At 36.6% G+C, this 18,366-nt stretch overlaps 2 protein-coding genes across 2 annotated transcripts; both read right to left on the minus strand.

Annotated features, from left to right (window-relative positions):
- Window positions 1–342: 342 nt before the first annotated feature.
- On the minus strand, window positions 343–2,769 carry LOC107790296 (uncharacterized). Its single transcript, XM_016612213.2, has one exon. It carries the CDS (start codon window positions 1,461–1,463, stop codon window positions 543–545), a length of 921 nt encoding a protein of 306 aa, XP_016467699.1. The 5' UTR covers window positions 1,464–2,769; the 3' UTR covers window positions 343–542.
- Window positions 2,770–3,847: 1,078 nt separating this feature from the next.
- Window positions 3,848–10,657, minus strand: LOC107790295 (rho GTPase-activating protein 5-like). The gene is given in 5 exon segments (NM_001325493.1): window positions 3,848–4,566; window positions 5,077–5,307; window positions 6,354–6,473; window positions 6,626–6,746; window positions 10,216–10,657. Coding segments are annotated over 5 exon segments (1,458 nt in total). The 5' UTR covers window positions 10,626–10,657; the 3' UTR covers window positions 3,848–3,990.
- Between the last annotated feature and the right edge of the window lie 7,709 nt (window positions 10,658–18,366).

Genomic DNA, 18,366 nt, shown 5'->3' on the forward strand with positions numbered 1-18,366 from the left:
TTGCTATAACAAGTTACTAAATTAATAGTATAATTTTTTTTATAGTTGGTCTTGGTTTGTATAATAAAGACACTGGCTACCAGTATTGGGGTAGTTTTTTTATCCAAATAAGTAGTGACAAGTTCAATTTATTACGGTCATGTTTATCTTTTTCTTAAACAGAAATTTTATTCACAGTACAAAAAAAAAGGGAACAAATATAGGATGTAGCAAGTGGTTGCTTGTTGTACAAAGTATTCCGTATTTCTGGAGGGTTCGGGGAAGGATCGCACTAGGGGTGTGTGATGTAAGATGTAGCAAATAAATAATTAAAAAAATCATATAGTAAAATGCATCCAGATATGGAATAAAGAATTCCTTTTGCAGTTTCTCTTTATTTGCAGATTTTGCAGAGAAGAAGAAAAACAAAGCTTTTAAACTATATCTTGCAGGTTTCCTGCAACTTTGGAATATAGCAGACAAAGGAAAAACCAAAACAAAAAAGTAAAAACTATGAAACAAAACAGCTTTCATGCAATACATGTTTTAATGATGTTCAACTCCTATACATGCTTTGCATCTTGATTATCATCATGTTCTTCTTCAACATTTTGTGTGTCGTCGTCGTCGTATTCATCTTCATCTTCATCTACAATTTCATCATCTGAATGAATAACATGCATCATTAAACGTCCATCTTCTCTGCATGCATGCAAAAATTCTTGAGTAGGAATTCTAATTTCTTTAAGAATAAACCTCCCATCTTCCCTGAATGATTTAAAGCAAACCCAAGGCTTCCCACTTCTCCCTATGCAAGAAATAGGAGGTGGAAATGACCCTTTGTTTGTTCTTGATCTCTTTGAATAATCATGATTAATTATTAGTTGATTCTCTGGCCTACAGGGAACGCGCGTTCTCCCTTTTTCTTCTTCTTGTTGTTTCTGATTCTCGATACTCAAATCGTTCATTAGGTCCTCAACGTCATCAGAGCTTTCGAATCCAAGGCCTTCTGTGCACATCGATAGACTATCCGATGTTCTTGATGAGAAGCTATCACTATGCCTGTCTTGTTTCTTGTGGCTGCAGCTATTGGTATTTGGATAGTAACTTGAAATGAGGCTCTTGTTTCTTTCATACTTTTCCTTAATATTGTCCAACCCTTCAATCTCAGATTGGTGAATTGCATCAAGGAAAAACGACGAAGAAGAAGAAGACAATGATGATGAAGCAGATGACTGAGGTAGACAAGAAGAAAAAGAGGATGAAGAAGAAACAACGGACGAGGAGGAGGCAGAGGAAGATATAGAGTTGTTGTTTTCTTTGAAATGTAGTTCGCCGAAAATCTCAGTGAAGGAGGAGTTATCAATATTAGGTTTCAAGGATTTAGAATTTTTCCATGAGGTTGAGGAGAGGGATTCAATAAGTGTTGGATTTTCAGGCAATGGTTTCTCAAATATGTGTTGTAGGCTTCCACAGGCAGCCATTGTTTTTGTTGCCTTTTTCTCTTTGTTAGTTGGCACAAGACCAACAAAATAATGAATACTAGTAAAAATTTTAAGGCAAAGACCTTCTTCTTCTTGTGTAGAAGGAAGAAATTATGCACGAGATGGACATGAGATTGCTGATAAAGTCAAGAGAGGAGAAAGGTGCTGTTTTGTAGGAGTACCTCTCACTTTGGAAAGTGGAATAAAAGATGAGTGGTTATAAATCTTCTATTCATTTGGTGGTCTCAATTTTACATGTCAAACTGTAAAATCTCTTTCTCTTATCTTTTCTTAGTAACCATTGATATATATAACAAACGATTCAACTACTTTTTACGCGGAAATGAACTGACTTTGGAATATACTGCAAGTTCAACAGGATTGTTGGAGTAATGACTGAATGATAGGGTTATCTTTCTAATCTCTGGCTAGTTAGTGTATTAAACTCTTAATTTCTTGAAATTCTCACGTGGAACACATTTTGCTTCTATAATCAGCCAGACAAAAGCACCATCATTTGTTTATATATGATGACGCATCAAGAGTGTGGTCTAGTGATCAATGAAGTGACTGCAAATCTTAAAGATCGGGGTTTAGATCTTACAACTTGTTTGGATGGTTGTTATGTATCGTTTTATAATGCATCGTATAGTATTGTATTATATTGTATTGTATCATTTTGATATATACAATATTTGGATAGATTGTATTATTTGCCGTCGTTTCATGATGTCATGCACCAACAATATGAAGAATAAACTTACAATATTATAAAAAAATAAAATAAGGTACAATGTAGAATTATTATATAAAAAAGAAGGGTAAAAGATAAAATATGATTATTTAATAATAAAAAAGGGCAAGATGAGAGAAAAAAGTAAGGTAACGATGCGGTCATACCAAATCGGTTGTTCCATAAAGTGACACTTTTCGTCGTTACGTAACAACGGATTTAACGATATAATACAATAAAATTTAAATAACAATCAAAACAAACATTGTATATAAAGTAATAGAACGATACAATACAACAAGTAACAACCATCCAAACAAGCTTTAAGTGTGGCAAAAAATACTAAGTGATTTCTTTCCATCTGCCTAAGTGTTAGTGGACAGAGTTACCCGGTATTTGTACTGGTAGGAGGTTGCAAGTACCTAGTGAAATAGTCGAGATGCACGTGCAAACTGGTTCGAACACCAACGTTATCAGAAAAAGAAGAAACAAATAACTACTATAACAACTACGTCTTAATTCCAAGCAAGTTGGGATCGGCCCTCTGAATCCTCATTATTCATATCACCTATCAAACATAGACCTAAAGTAAACGCACTACTAGTTGTTTATAAGGAACTACTATGAGAAATGTCAAGTGGTCTCTACTATGGAGTGAAAGCCACTTATACATGCAAGACAACACTAAAAAGGCTCAGGACCTCAGCAACTCTGTAGTTTTCCATCTCATCATGCAATTTGAAGTAGTGTTCCACAAGTATCTTTGATGTGATTGTTGAAAGGTTATACACCTATAACTAGCACATCCTGGTTTTGATTTATTATTTGGTTAACAAAATTGCTAGATTGTAGTCAATTTCCAGATACACCTCCCTAAACTAGTATACATTTCACTTTCTAAAATAATACCACTGCTGTCAGCTAAAGGGCAATGCGTGGGGTCCGGGGAAGGACCGGACCACAAGGGTCTATTGTATGCAGCCTTACCCTGCATTTCTGCAAGAGATTGTTTCCACAGCTCGAACGACTTCATGATCACATGGTAGCAACTTCACCAGCTCCCCTTCCCTACTGCTATCAACCAACACTCAATAATCAACCTAACTTTGCCTTCCCTGCCTGTAGTTTTCAACTAGCTGAGTATATTCCCAGTGGATCCATATTGATCATCCAATTCATTTCAAAGAAAATGAAAGGCCACTACAGCAATTTATCGCACAACAATACTATGCAACCACAAAAAATACTAGTTAGTGGTGCTTTTTCTTTATTTGGGGTGTTTTTCCTCGATCAACAACAACAAACCAAGTGTAATCCCACAAGTGAGATTTGGGGAAGGTAGTGTGTATGCAGACCTTACCCTTACCTTTAAGAAGGCAGAGAGGCTGTTTCCGGTATAGTGTTTTTCCTCGATCAGGTTTACTAATATGAGAACATTATTGTAGCATCAGAATATGAGAAACTTTATCTTTGTTGTGGTCCTGAAGCATCAACATTTCTAACATACCAAATACAGTTCATCAAAAGAAAAGTAAAAGGATTGGTCCTCCACACAGATTAGGCAATAAGGTATATGGAGGTGGACATCCACATTGTGCAGGTGCAGATCAATCATATTCGCGTTCTAGTATTTAGAAAGCAGACTGTATAATGTACACATCAAACCGTAACCAGTTAAAAAAAACCACCGACAGTACACTAAAACACATACATGAAGCATTAACCATTCATATTTTCATGACCAAACAGTAACTGTTACCATCTTAGTCAGCATAGAAAGTTGTTCGCTCCTCTTTACCGCCAGGCTTCTGTCCGCTCTGTCATTGAGTTTATGCGGCTCAAGTTGCTTATTCCTTTCGATTTACTATCATTTCCCAGAGACTGAACTGCAGTTGGCTCTAAATCAATTTTCAGAACATCCTTCATCGGACTAGAATCACTTGACTGGCCTATCCTTTGAGCGTCCTCTTCAAAGTTTGGACCTTTTGTCACACAGGCTTCTCTTGCCATAGTACTAACATGGATAGGAGTTTCACAAGATACACTATCGTCAGATTCCTCTGAAGAAGTTGTATAACTAAGATATTCATCATCAGTGATGTTATCTACTCGATTAGATTCAGACACCCTGGCTGAATCGGGCTCTTCTACAGTATACACCTGTTCAGTCAGTTCATTTGATTCATTGGAGTTTCCCAGAGATAGTTGCGGTGGACTTTGGCGACCATTCTCATCAGGTCGGCCTAGGTTAGAAACAGAAGCCGGTTCGATAAGGGAATCTTCTCTTTCTTTTAAGGTCCTTTCGATGAGTGTCCTCAAGAAATTCATTACTTGAACAGCATACATCAGTGCAGTCAACGGATCTGCCATCTGCAAGGAAAAAGCTTAAAATTACTACTTATTATACTGATTCAGCCATTAGAGGAGAAACCGTTTGCAGATATCCACGGAAACAGAACCAGTTTAATGGTTCAGATGTTAATTATTTTTAAAAAATGAAAGAAGGAATATGAATAGCAACTTGTTCTCACTTGCGGTATTTTTTATTTCACTTTCTTCCAAAAGTTATGGAGCAGATTCACATTGAAAATGAGTTACCCGTAATAATGTAGGAAACCATACAACTGGCTTTCCAAATTTCAACTCATTCTCTATTTGCTTAGCTATAAACTCTCAGCTTATGGAAGGTAAACTGCCCCCTTGGAAGTTTCATGCCAGTATTGAGGAGAGAACCCCCACACCCCCTCCTCTTCGCTAGTTATAATTTTCCCTATCATGTTTCTGTTATCTTTTTTCAATACTTACTAAAATTATCTCGGCTACCAAAGAGATTGCCAACAATGTGCATATAGTCTCAGAAACCAAGTGCCCAGAAATTACCTGTGTCATGTTAGGAGCAAACACCATTGCGATGTTGCGCGTATTCATCTTGTTAAGGTGTTCTTCCTGGACAACATCAGCCATGAGATTGATAGCCCAGTCCAGCAGAGCAGCTTCTGTTGGCGGCAGAAGTCTCACGAGTGCAATGCTGTCATCTTCTGATTGGCACTGCATGACCTGCTCGGGAGAAAGTGTATCCAACACCCCACTTGGCAGCTCCCTGAACCACGCCTGTTGATTTACATGATGTCAAATCAAGGATAAATATACCAACAACAGGTTTTCAAATAACCAAAACATAGAAACCATGAAACATAAAATGCTAGATTTACAGCAGAAACATCACAGTTCACAAAATAACCATAAACGTCAAGGACATAAAAGGAAGTTGCCTAATTGCAAGCCTGTGATACCACGGTCACTTTAGTGAGACAAATTTACAACAGAGTCATAAGGTGCAATTATGTAGACTTTTACTAATTAGGTGCACTTTAAAATTCATAAGTTTCTAGAGTTTTGCCTTCATTAATCCATCGCATGATTTGGCAGCCAAATGGTAAATTTTGACAAGCAAATAAGCATTGTTTCAATCTTAAGTTTTGGTGTCATCTACTGCAAGTATACAAGAAAAGAATGAAAGAACATGTCAGATTTGACTCCCAACTGAAGGAAGCAAGAAATACAAAATCTAGAAATGCTTGTAAAACTGGTCAGAGAAAGATGCATGTACCAGAATAGAAATCTAAAATCTCTATATATTCATCAATTCTAGGATATGATCAGAAGTCATATGCCTTGAGTTACCAAGAACTATAAAAAGCAACTGACCATGTGAAGAGTAGGCTTATTATTTCCACTTTTCTTATTACCTACACAGCTTTGGCAAGAAGGAAGTTTACAAGACTTCTATCGGTTGTTTGTGCTTAAAGCCTTTAAACCTCCAAAAGCGGCCAGTAATATAATGAGGCACTCAGAATCCCATTATCTGATGAATATAAAGGAACTAATGCAAATGTTCCAATCTGCATAATTTTGAGCAAGGTACCATATTATATGCTATCCAAGTGAAGCATTTCCTTTATCATGTATTTGTAATTTGCAGCATAATTTCAGGTTTTCCTAAGCATAATTAATTTCTTATAACATAGGTGCACACACCCATATGAAAAAGTGCACGTTTGTGCGCACACATGTTTAATATGCATGAATGCCTACAACATTAACAGTTTTTCTGTGCATTCACGAAGGGTGAAATATATTAGATAAGTCTGAAGTACCTTAATGAGGCCTGCCAAACAATGTACATCAATCCCATCCGGAACTATTCCCCTGTTTAATTGCTCCCTAACAAGCTCCTCCTCGCTGTTTTCAGCATTTATCCTAAAAATCCCTTCTGCCTGCTCACATAATACAAACAAATCGGATATGATAATGAGCAATTATAGGACACAGCATTACTCCTCAATGATGATGATAACAATGACATCCAATAATATTGTTAATGCAGTTTTTGAATATTTGAAAGAATAAGACAAAACACAGAGCGCACCTGTAGACCCCCTTGAGCATACAAACGCCTTTGCATTAGAAGGAGAATAGTTGGAACACTATTCCCACGGGAATCGAATGATAACTGCATGGACTCCGTTGACACTCCAAATACAGTGGTACTGCAGATGGAATACCAAAATCAATAGCACTTCAAGATGAAGTCATACTTATAGAAGAGTTTATATCTGCATGACTATCACGATGTATAATACTAGTAACATCATAATAATCTTCTATCAGCAAAAATTCCAAGCAACTCACTAACGACAGAAATGGAACTGTAGCAGTTTCTTTTCATGAAGATGTTTTCAAGGAATCCTAATTATCTTCAAGGTCTACTAGCTGGAGCAGGAATAAAAGATATGTCGCCATAAATATATAACTAAAATGTTACAGCATTTAATGCACTCAAGTATTACATTTCTTTTTAAACCAATCACCTATGACATTACATTGCCATTTTAAGATCACACAATCTTTTCACATAGTAGACAAGTCTGCTAGTTTATTAAAAATCAAAACAGGAGAAATTTTATTGAAGACCAAAACAGGAGCAGTGAGTAGAACCTACAAATTAGACAAGTGTGCTAGTTTATGATTTAAAAGAGAACAGCATGCTTGTATATACCAAAAATATGAGAAATTTTAACTTGATAAAGAGGAGATATGATAATTGCTATTGCTTTTAATGAAAAGTAGGAAACTGAGATGGCTATGTGCTCATTCATCGAAACTGCAACATGACTGGTAGCCAACAATTTAATGCAACAACCGCAACAAATGTAGTCAATGGTTCACCCACTGATGGAGGACATTATGCACTAAGATAAGACATACGCCCAATTTGGTTACGTTCTGAAGATTTTCTGATGAAGTGATTATGTTTTTCATCATATCATGACAAGGAACAACATAAACAAAAATAGCAGATAAATGAATCAAAAACTCACATTAGTTGGTGACTTCAGAGCAGAATATAACAAGAGGACATTTTTGCTACCAATGAGCCACGACCTCTAATGCAAATTAACATGATAAAGATCCAGTAAAATTCCTTCTAGTCGTCATTTATAAAAAAGAAAAAGATCTCTTTCCAATTTACCTATAGATCAACACGTGAATGTTTAAATAATCTAGAGATATATTAAGGTGTTTTATTAGCATATAACTCGCTTTGTAATCTTATTAAGGTAAACCCACAAAGATAATCTCTTTTCCATATTTCATTGCTAAACTCTCTTTCAATACTTTCTTTTCTTCTGGACGACACCATTGATATGGCCGATTGACTAGGATCACACTTTCTCTTTCAAAAAAATGTAAAATAGGAAAGATTTATTTTGAAAATTTAAATTAACTGTTGTCTAAGGTAAAATATAGAACTCAAAATGGGATATATGGTCAAGAACTAAGAATTAACCTATAAGGAGTCAATCACTAAATTATTTAACAATTATAGTTAGAATAAAAGTACAACAAAGACATAGTATAATATCTACTTGTAATAGACAGATGAATTCATCTGTAACAATGTTGACCACATGGAATGTCTGCTCACGCAAGAAGAGACACTTTGAAGAATACAATAACGGTCACACTCACAGAAACTTAGTTGTAAATAGTTCCATGAAAAGGCACCCAAGGGTGTGGCCTAGTGGTCAATGAAGTGGGTGAGAACCTTGAGGTCTCAGGTTCAAATCCCAGCGAAGGCAAATACTAGGTGATTTCTTCCCATCTATCCAAGCCTTGGTGGATAGAGCTACCTGGTACCTGTTGCTGGTGGGAGGTGGCAGGTATCCCGTAGAATTAGTCGAGGTGCGCGCAAGCTGGCCCGGACACCACGGTTATCAAAAAAAAAAAAATAGTTCCATGAAAAGCTGAAAAATTGAGAGATTCAATTCGTTGAAAGAACGAATTACCATCTTCAACCTCTTTCACCACAATTTGTACCAACTATATTTTGTTCACAAAGAAATAAAAAGGAAGTGGAAATGTAAGATCTTAAAAATGGATCATAGGATGTTCCCTAGGGGATGGCCTAGGGGTTGAGCTATGAGAGTGACAACATAGAGGTTTCAAGTCGGAATGGGAGCTACTTGACAACCCATGTGGCCGTGCTAGTGGGCTGAACCAACAAGCTGCTTGGTAGATTAGTCAAGGTATGGATAAGTTACCCCAAACACCACAAATATAAAAAAGATAAATCCCACGATTTGATGGTCAGGTGTAATACCCCAACAATCTTCCCCACAAATTCAATACAATGAGAGTAACTGCAAACAATGAGATAAACCTCTATTTCTAACGGGATTGCAATTCCAAGTTTTTCCACCGACAAAATTATTACTAACGGGAGGAACTTGGTAGAAGCAACAATTGTGGGGGACCAATTTATAAGAGAGATAAGGTTGGGGGGGGGGGGGGGTTGTTGTTGTTGTTGTGAGTTTTTATAGAGATGTATAAGAAAGAGGTGAATTGGAGGTCATCCTTGTAGGGAATAGACTTCAATCACATAGAGTAATGATCAACAATTGATTGGAAAGGGAGTCCTAAGAAGAGGAGGCCGGGGAAGCTGTCGACAATTGCGCCAATGACAAGGCACAGGGACCTGATGGCTTCACTATTTATCCAACAGCATTTGGGACGCAGAAGCAATTCACTCCTAGACGGGAAAATTCAAAAAGACCTCAATGCATCTTTTATAGTAATCATAGCAAAGGAGGGGACACCAAACATTAAAGATTACAAGTGTATGAGTCTAGAAGGAATTATCTATAGGATCATAACTAAGTGCTAGACGTGTCCGTATCGAGTCTTCTCAAGAAGCTTCTGTGGAAGGGAGATGGATTCTCAATTTAGGACTTATAACTAATCAACTAGTGGATCTCAAAAGAAAAGAAAGGACCCCGGGAACATATCAAGGTGCTTACCATGGAAAAGATAAATGCAGCACCAAGTAATAGGAGACTTCAATCACTTTTTTTTTATAACCGTGGTGTTCAGGCCAGCTTGCGCGCACTCGACTAATTCCATGAGGTACCTGCTTCCTCCCACCAGCAACAAGTACCAGGTAACTCTATCCACCAAGGCTTAGATAGATGGGAAGAAATCACCTAGTGTTTTTACCTCCGTTGGGATTTGAACCTAAGACCTCATAGGTCTCACCCACTTTATTGACCACTAGGTCACACCCTTGGGTGCAAGACTTCAATCACTCTTAATGTATTGAGGTTGGATTTCCCTATCAAGCTTAACAGTACTGATAAAATCGATTATAATGAGGCAGCAGAAAACATAACATGTCTGCTTATAATTTGAAAACCCAACCTAAGCAATCTTTAAAGAGAGACTCTCTACAACTAACAACTAATTATTAAATGGAGAAGTATTAACTATCTTTTTTAAGTTTTCCCCAGGAGACAAAATAGCATAAGAGTAAAACTTCTAATTCCATATTTGCAAATGATAAATTACTAAAACTAATCACCACAAAGGATATCAAGATTTACTATACCACAAATTCTACAACATTTTGATTAACCATACAGTAAATCCTCAGCAAGAATCACAAAAAGTAAAACAATGTACCTAGCACTGGGGGCTCTTCTGGAAACTTCAGGCTCAAATTCAACAGGGAGACCCAAGAATCCATTGAACCTATCAAAAGTAACGTGCGCAACATGGCGCACATTAGTAGGCCACCCAATTTCCATACCCCTACTACCACCACACAGATCTCCTCCTCCTTCCCTATCTGTCTTACAAGCCATCCAAAAACTCTTCCTAAACAATGTCACTAAAAGGGCCAATAAAGACAAATGATCTCTTCTTTCTTTATCTCTCTTTTTCTCCTCTATTTCTTCCTCAGAATCACAAACAGCAACCTCAGAACCCCTCTCAATTTCTTCTTCTACAAACAATGTGTGGCCATTGCGGGTAGGTGTAGATATTGAAGGAGAAGAAGAGGAAGGAGAAGAGGAGTGGAGTACCTCTGTCATGGTTTTAAAGGGTGTATAAAAATGTGTTTAAGATTCCAATAAAGAAATGATTTTTTTTCTAGATTCTTGAATTGAAATGGCAAAAACCCACCAAACCCAGTAAAGAAATGATTTTTTCCAGATTCTTGAATTGAAATGGCAAGAAACACCAAACCCAGTAAAGACCAATTCTCGGATTTTACAAAGAAAATATGGTTATAGTAATGGAAGGGAAAAAAGGAATTGGATTTAAGAAATGGGAAAATGGGGTAAGGCTAGTTTGTTCAAGTTAAGAGATGTGGGACGTGAGAATCACGAAGTCTGTCATATTGTTTATTGTTTCTTGAACTGGCCCTTTTAATGGCGCGTTGAAGAAGCAATAAAGACAGAGTCTTTTTAACAGTACTGATAGAAAGAGAGAGAGAGAAAAAAGTGTTGAAATGCTTTGCTGTGAAGTTGGATTTGAAAGGTATTTGTTTATTGCTTTTATTGATTTTGGGTTAGTGGGTGGAGAGGTTCTTGAATCTGTGAATCAGTATAGTTTTTGTTGGAGATGAGGAGGAAGAGAGAGCGGGGAGAGGGAGAGAGAGGGGTACTTTTGGAATTTACTGCTTCTACTAAATGTTCTTTATGGCGTCATCCTTGAGTGGCCAATGGGTTCTTGCCACGTAAGCTGTTGGCCCATTCGAGAGTTTGGGAGGAGAATATACAGCTGACAGAAAAAACAACAATCAATACTTTAAAAGCACACACAAAAAAACTTACAGTCACTCAATTTTTAATTTAATTCAGCTTAATGGTTGAATTGAAATGAGAATATAATTAATCATGGTTAATTGAGTAAAAAGTATGTATTATATATGTATTTACTAGTTTGATAAAGTAAGGGTTGTTAAAAAAAAAATTATGGCAGGGTGGATTTAGGCTCAAATGAAGTGAACACATGATCTTTTTACCGAATTACGTATTTTATACATATTTTATAAAATTAATCAAATATTATTTGTTGGTTCCCATACTATAAGAAGTTTGAATGGTGTACTTGGTTTAATGTTGAGTTATTTCTCCAAAGAAAGAGAGATTAATTCTCACTAAATATTTTTTTTTCCTTCTTTTTTTAGTGATGCACCCATATTTTAAAAATTCTAGATCCGCCTCTACTCCTACGTTGTGCCAATCTGGGATTAAAACTTTCGATAATCAGTCATCTTATGGCATATAGTGTGTAAGCTATTGATTATTTCTTGTTTTTGTTTGAAGTATGAAAGGATATTTAGTGCAACGTTTTGAGAATTTAGGTATGATTTTGTTATAGAACAGATTGTCTTAAGAAAATAGCTCGAGTCGCTCAATCTTGATTTTGACGAATTCAGTTATCCGTATAATTAAAGGCAGATTATGAGGGGTTAAACCTTAATTGACTCGTCAAAAAATGGGACCAAAATAGGCTGAAACTGAAAGAGTACAAATGTGCAATGCAGCAAGTTTATAGTATGGTTCGCCGTGATTCTAAAATTACCTTATTTTGAAAAATGTTTTTGAAAAAAATATTTTGATGAGAATCATTTTATGTTTAGCTAATTAATTTTAAAAACACTTTTGAATAGCAATTAATATTTGGTCAAACTTTTAAAAAGTCTTCTAAGTGTATTTTTAAAGCTATATTTGTTCTCTTCTCAAAAGCAATTTTTTATTTCTAAAAATTTGATCAAACACTTTAGCTTTATAAAAAAGTATTTATTTTGTTAAAAAGGTATTAAGTCTACGATTATCCCAAAAGCGAAGTTATAGTTATCTTCTATATAGAAAGAATTAAGTTACGTTATATTACCTGAATTAGCATAAATAATACCATATATAACAACTCTTCCACTCAATGACTAATAAACCTCCACCTTCAAACATCCAATTCACTAGATAAATTATATTCCAAACAATTAAACATGATGATCTCATAACAACAACTAATTGTTTCATTCCAACATAATCCAAAATTTAATTATTATATTATCTTATTATTTTAGCTTAGTGACTTTACTCCTTTCTTGAAGTTGTAAGTTAGACTGCCTTTTGAACCTTTTAAAGAACTGAAGAGTGACTTTGAAGTTCCTTTTCATCATTTATATTTTGAAGCTTTGCAACTTCTTTTGCTTTTTTGCCATTTGGTGAAGGAACCCATAAATTTGTGCTTTTGGAGGAGATATAATTTTCAATGGCAAGGTGCGGTGTGTAATTTATAATTAATTCCAATGGTTTTGAGTGGAGTTCGAGAATTAAGTTAGAAGGGACTAATTAGGCGAGTGTATCTCTTTTTCGTAATTGTAGTATTAATATTATTCTTGTACTTTCTTATACCTATCTATCTTACCGTTGACATCGCTTCTTTTCTATTAATGCATCTATTGTTGAATTTCTTTTCAACAATGAAATAATTATGTTTTATTGAGTCGAGTATCTATCGAAAATAAGATCTCTACTTTCATAAGATAGAGATAAGACTTGCATATACACTACCCTTTTCAAATCTCACTTGTAGTTTACACTGAATCGGGGGCAGAGCTAGAACACGACCCACTGGTTCGGCTGAATCCAATAGCTTTTATTCAAATTATATTTGTTTTAAAAAATTTATCGAATATGTACAATTTATTAATTTAGAATCCAATAACTTAAATTTATTAAATTCTCGAACTCAAAAATTTCAAATCCTGGCTCTGACTCTGCACTGAATTTGTTGTTGTTATCATCGTCTTTGGATTGTTTAACTTAGATATTTCTGTTTAATAGTTGGTAGATTATATTTAAATTTGTTTTTGCACTACTGATTGTTTACTCATTGTGGAGTTCTTTTTCCGATATTTTCTTTTCTGAGAGGAGAGCCAAGATAAGAAAAAGGAAGAAGATGGCTTGATGAAAATGGAACTTTTATATTTAAAAAATAAATTTAAGTGATACGCGCTAACAGTGTAAATAAAAAATGCTCTCCATATCAATGTAAGTTAACAGTTTATAACGTGATTATTTCTTGCCATTTTTTCAGGTTATAATCAACTTTTATTAAAGAGAGTCATTTGCAATTAATTAATTACCTAATTGTGTAATTACTTAATTGTGTAATTTTTTGAGCGATCAATGCTAGAACTTAAACTCTTTTAAACTATAAATGAGGTACTACTAAATTCTCGAGCGAGTTAATTAAGAGGGTGTTTGACTAAACTTATAAGCTGGTCAAATTGGCTTATAACCACCTTTTGGTTTATCTACATATTTGATGAACATTTAAACTCTAAAGTGCTTATAAGCCAAGTATTTATAAGCTAAAATCAACCATAAATCATAAGTTGGTCATGCTCACTTATGACTTTTCAGTTATAAACACTTTTAGTTTGATCAAAGTTTTTACTAGTTTATTTTTAATAATATATTTTAATTCACAAAATATTTTTTCCAAAATAAATTTCTTAACTTTCTCTTCATTTCATATTCGTTGTTTATCCTTTTCCTTTTACAAAAAACTTTTAAATTTATAATCTTTTGTAATAATTTTAAGGATATTTTTGTTATTATTTTATCAAAAGAACAACTTAATGTATAGGATAAAATATGTTTATATTAAATGATCGCATGAGAAAGTGACACGTGGAGCAGAAGGCAGAAGACAGTCGGATCCGAAGGCAATGATCTCGTCTGTTACCGGAGAGAATGATACTCATAAAAGTGAAATAAATGCCTGACACCTGGTAGCATTTAATGAAGAATATTCTACATCATTAAGTATGTGGCGTGTTACAAAGAATATGGCATTCACTGCCTACCGTTACACATTTTTCAATGGCCCTCATAATTATCATTAAAGAGGGGCTTGATCCCAGGGCCTTGTATTATCATTGTAAAGGACAAGAATTTTCTGACAAACATATGCTACACTCTGTTCAAAGCTTCATATAATTCTATCTTCTTGCTCATTTATATCGCTATTATTGTCCTCGGAAGCCCTGCTCCCGGAATTACGATTTCTGCTGTTTTATTTTCTTCTCAAGGCTAATTTATTTTTATCTAAGTATTATATTTTTATCTATTACTAACTCATTTGATTATTTGTTCTTAGCAAAAAATCATAGAAAATGTCAGATAACAGTGTCAATATCTCAGATAACCGTGTCAACAACACACAACCTCAGCACGAAAATTCAATCAGTGATACCCGCAATGAGGGGAATGAGGCCACGCCGGTCCACGGCAGACGGTATCAGCGACATGTTCGAGAGGTGACTCTTGATGATGCTGAAGAAGAGCACGTCGTCGAAGCAGTAAGGGTCTTGCAGGAGCAACATGAGGCCATTATAGGCCATCTCACACGACAGGATAAGTTCATGACGGAGCTGAAGCAGGCGTTGTCGGGTGCTTCCAATAATGCGAATGGACGAGGTCCAGTTTTTTCTGGTACTCCCGCAAATCAAACAACACAGAGGGTCGACAATAATACCTCGAGGAGCGAGGTCGGCTTCGATGGGGCCGGGAGGAGCGGATCTGGTCAAAACAACGAGAGTGATCCCTTTAAAATCGAACTCATGCGGTTTATGAGGGAAGTAAATACTCAAATGGATCAAATTCTAGGCGCTCCACCAGTACTGAAAGGGCCAGACTCAAAGAAGTACACACAATTGCCGTACAAATTAAGTACAACACTAGAATTGATCCCGAAGCTGTTTAAAATGCCAGACGTGCCAAAGTATGATGGGACTTCAGATCCTCAGGAGCATATCACCACATATACATCGGCGGTGAAGGGGATTGATTTAGCTCCCCACGAGATTGAGTTAGTCTTACTGAAGAAATTCGGGGAGACTCTTACGAAGGAAGCCCTGACATGGTGTTCTCTTCTGCCCGAGCATTCCATAGACTCCTTTGAGATGCTTGCGGATTCTTTCATCAAGGCCCATGCCGGGACCAGAAAGGTACAGGCCCGAAAGGCCAATATATTCAGGATTGCACAAGGAGAGTCTGAGTTGCTGCGGGAGTCTGTGACCAGATTTCAGAAGGAAATGATATTGCTACCGTCCATACCGGAAGAGAGGATTCTCCACGTTTCGAGAAGCTCCGTGGAGAATCCTGACACTTCCCGAAAGTTGACGGTAGCCTTCGAAATCAAGAGAGGATTCTCCACGTTTGACGATCAACATGATTTTTTGGGGGGACGAGATTAATGGTGTGACATTTTCGACGGCAAAAAAGACAAAAGTATCGGTAACCCACAACAAAAGACTCCGAGAAATCACCGAGGATGACATTACTTTCACGGAGGAAGACGCGGATGGGCTGCTGCCACCACATAATGACGCCCTGGTAATCTCTCTAAATATCTTAGATTTTAAAATTAAACGTATTTTGGTGGATCCAAGAAGTTCGGCCAATATTATCCAATGGAGAGTGTTGGAGCAAGTCAAGCTCACCGAAAGTATCAATCCGACCACGAAGCTTCTCGCCGGATTCAATTTGGCAAGCGTGACAACCTAGGGGGAGATCCTGCTGCCTACGAATGTCGAGTGGTGATGTCGCTCAAATTCACACCATAAAGTTAGGTAGTGAGGCGGTTGAAGCAATAATAAAACCCAACGCAAGTCGGGTCGAATCCTCAGGGAGTTAGAATTGGGATTAGGTATATATTTAGTGTAATTATACGATATGCCTTAGATTACACTTCCATATTCTTGTTTGTTGTTTCTACTTCTACTTTAAACTATTGATTGCAATTATAAAACTAGAAGACAATATTTTTGGTTTTGGTCATTTTCCAAATAATAAAAGATCTAGGGTCGTGACTTCCACCTAGGCAGTTACCTGATGGATTGCAAACTCTAGGGCAAGTTTGATTGGTCGGGGTTATAATATAGCAATCACACGCAATTACCCACTCTATAACTCTTGGTAGTTTGAGTGATTTTGCCCAAATTTGGATTTCTCAAGTCCAAATGGGTATTGCACAAAACAAGTGATAAATGCTCAAGTCGGGTTTTACTATATCTAGATTCAACCCTTTAATTGGGGCTATCAATTTTTTGAGTTCTCCCCAATTTCTTGTTAGCCAGATTTTTCTAGACTTACTCTCTCTTTCTCAAGTAGAGATTAAGTCAATTAGGCATGAATCAATGTTTGCAACCATTAATCCTCGAATTAAAGCAAGAACTAGGCTAAATATCACTAACCCAATCACAAACAAGTCATAAATCAAACACCCATTAAGTACCCACACTAGGGTTGGGCCACAACCCTAGCTAAAGATTTAGCTACTCATGAAAAATGTAGAAATACAAGAAGAAATTAAAATAGAATGCATAATAATTGATTAGGGAAAGAAAATCTAATGTTTAGAAGCTAATCTAGTACAATATTACTCAAAACAGTAAAAAAAAAAAGGGCTTAGGTGCTCTCCCAAAACAAAACTTACCCTAAAAATGATAAAAAGTTCTATTTATACCAAGATAACAAAAATGCCCCTGCGGAGGTTGTGCAGCCGCATAATTCTGAATGCGCTCTGCACTCTGAGCTTGACTGGTCAATTGGGCCTTCTGCGGTCGCATAAATGTGGGATGCGACCGCACTTCATCTAATTGTGCGGTCCGCACATTTGTGAGTGCGGTCGCACACTTGACTTGGGCTGGGACTTGGACCTTCTTCTGCGAACCTAATAATTATGAATGCGGCCGCACCTTTGAATCCCGCAGCCGCACAATAATAGTGCAGTCCGCACAGCTTCAATCAAGGCTCTCTGATTCTGGTCGTTTGCGGGCCGCATAATAGTGAGTGCGACCGCACTTGGCATCCTGCGGCCGCACAATAATGGTGCGGTCCACATTTATTCAGCTTGCACAAAAATTCCAACTCTCTGAATCTCTCTTCTGCGGCCGCACCAAAATTATGCGGTCCGCATACTTTGAAGTTAATCTGACAGGGCTTCTTCATTGTTTGCGGCCGCACTGTAAGCATTTTTGCCTTGTTTTGGTCTTTGTCCAATTTTGACTCCTTTTTGAGTTGATTTTTACTTCTTTGGCTTGTCTCCCAATATTCCTGCACGAAAGCACATTTTATTAGTTCCCGGGAATACCTTTAAGCATTTTGAGCTAAAACGCAAGTAATAGAGAGCAAATTAGCGGTCAAAATCCCTACTTATCAACTCTCTCAAACTTAAGCTTTTGCTTGTCCTCAAGCAATTAAGGCAATTCCCACCTCCACTAGAAAAAATAATATTTCAGCTGGCCTAAGGTGAATCAATCACACATCAATTGGGAACAACAATTACCCACAACACGTATGAATTATCAACAATGCAATGATTTGACTTTTTTGAGTACAATAGTTCTAATGTGACACTAGAGTATCAAGAGTTGACTTTATTCATCAAGGACGCTCGCTCTTTCATGTAGGTCTTTGTGGATCCCAAACTCCTCATCCTCTACTCTTCATTAGCATATCTCACTTTAGAATGCAACACTCGATGCAAGGATTGTGAAAAGTTCGCTCAACTCTCTCAAAAGAATGCCACAAGTCCGGCTCTAAGTACCATAAGCTTGCCCCTTATGTAAATTACCACTAATGTAAGCTCACTCAACTTGAAATCATATAGGGCTTTTGCGGGACATAATGAAGGCTTTTGGATTAAGGTAGGGCTTGTTGGAATAGAATGATTTCATCTTTCCTTAAACACTCCATTTTCTCTTTGGCTCATACTTTGCCGACTCTTAAAGTCAATTCCTTTTTCCTC

Source organism: Nicotiana tabacum, chromosome 9 (assembly GCF_000715075.1).
Source record: "Nicotiana tabacum cultivar K326 chromosome 9, ASM71507v2, whole genome shotgun sequence".
In the NCBI taxonomy this organism is placed as follows: domain Eukaryota; kingdom Viridiplantae; phylum Streptophyta; class Magnoliopsida; order Solanales; family Solanaceae; genus Nicotiana; species Nicotiana tabacum.

Coding starts and splice junctions, on each gene's coding strand:
- LOC107790296 (XM_016612213.2), bottom strand. CDS start 1,463: ATGGCTGCCTGTGGAAGCCTACAACACATATTTGAGAAACCATTGCCT.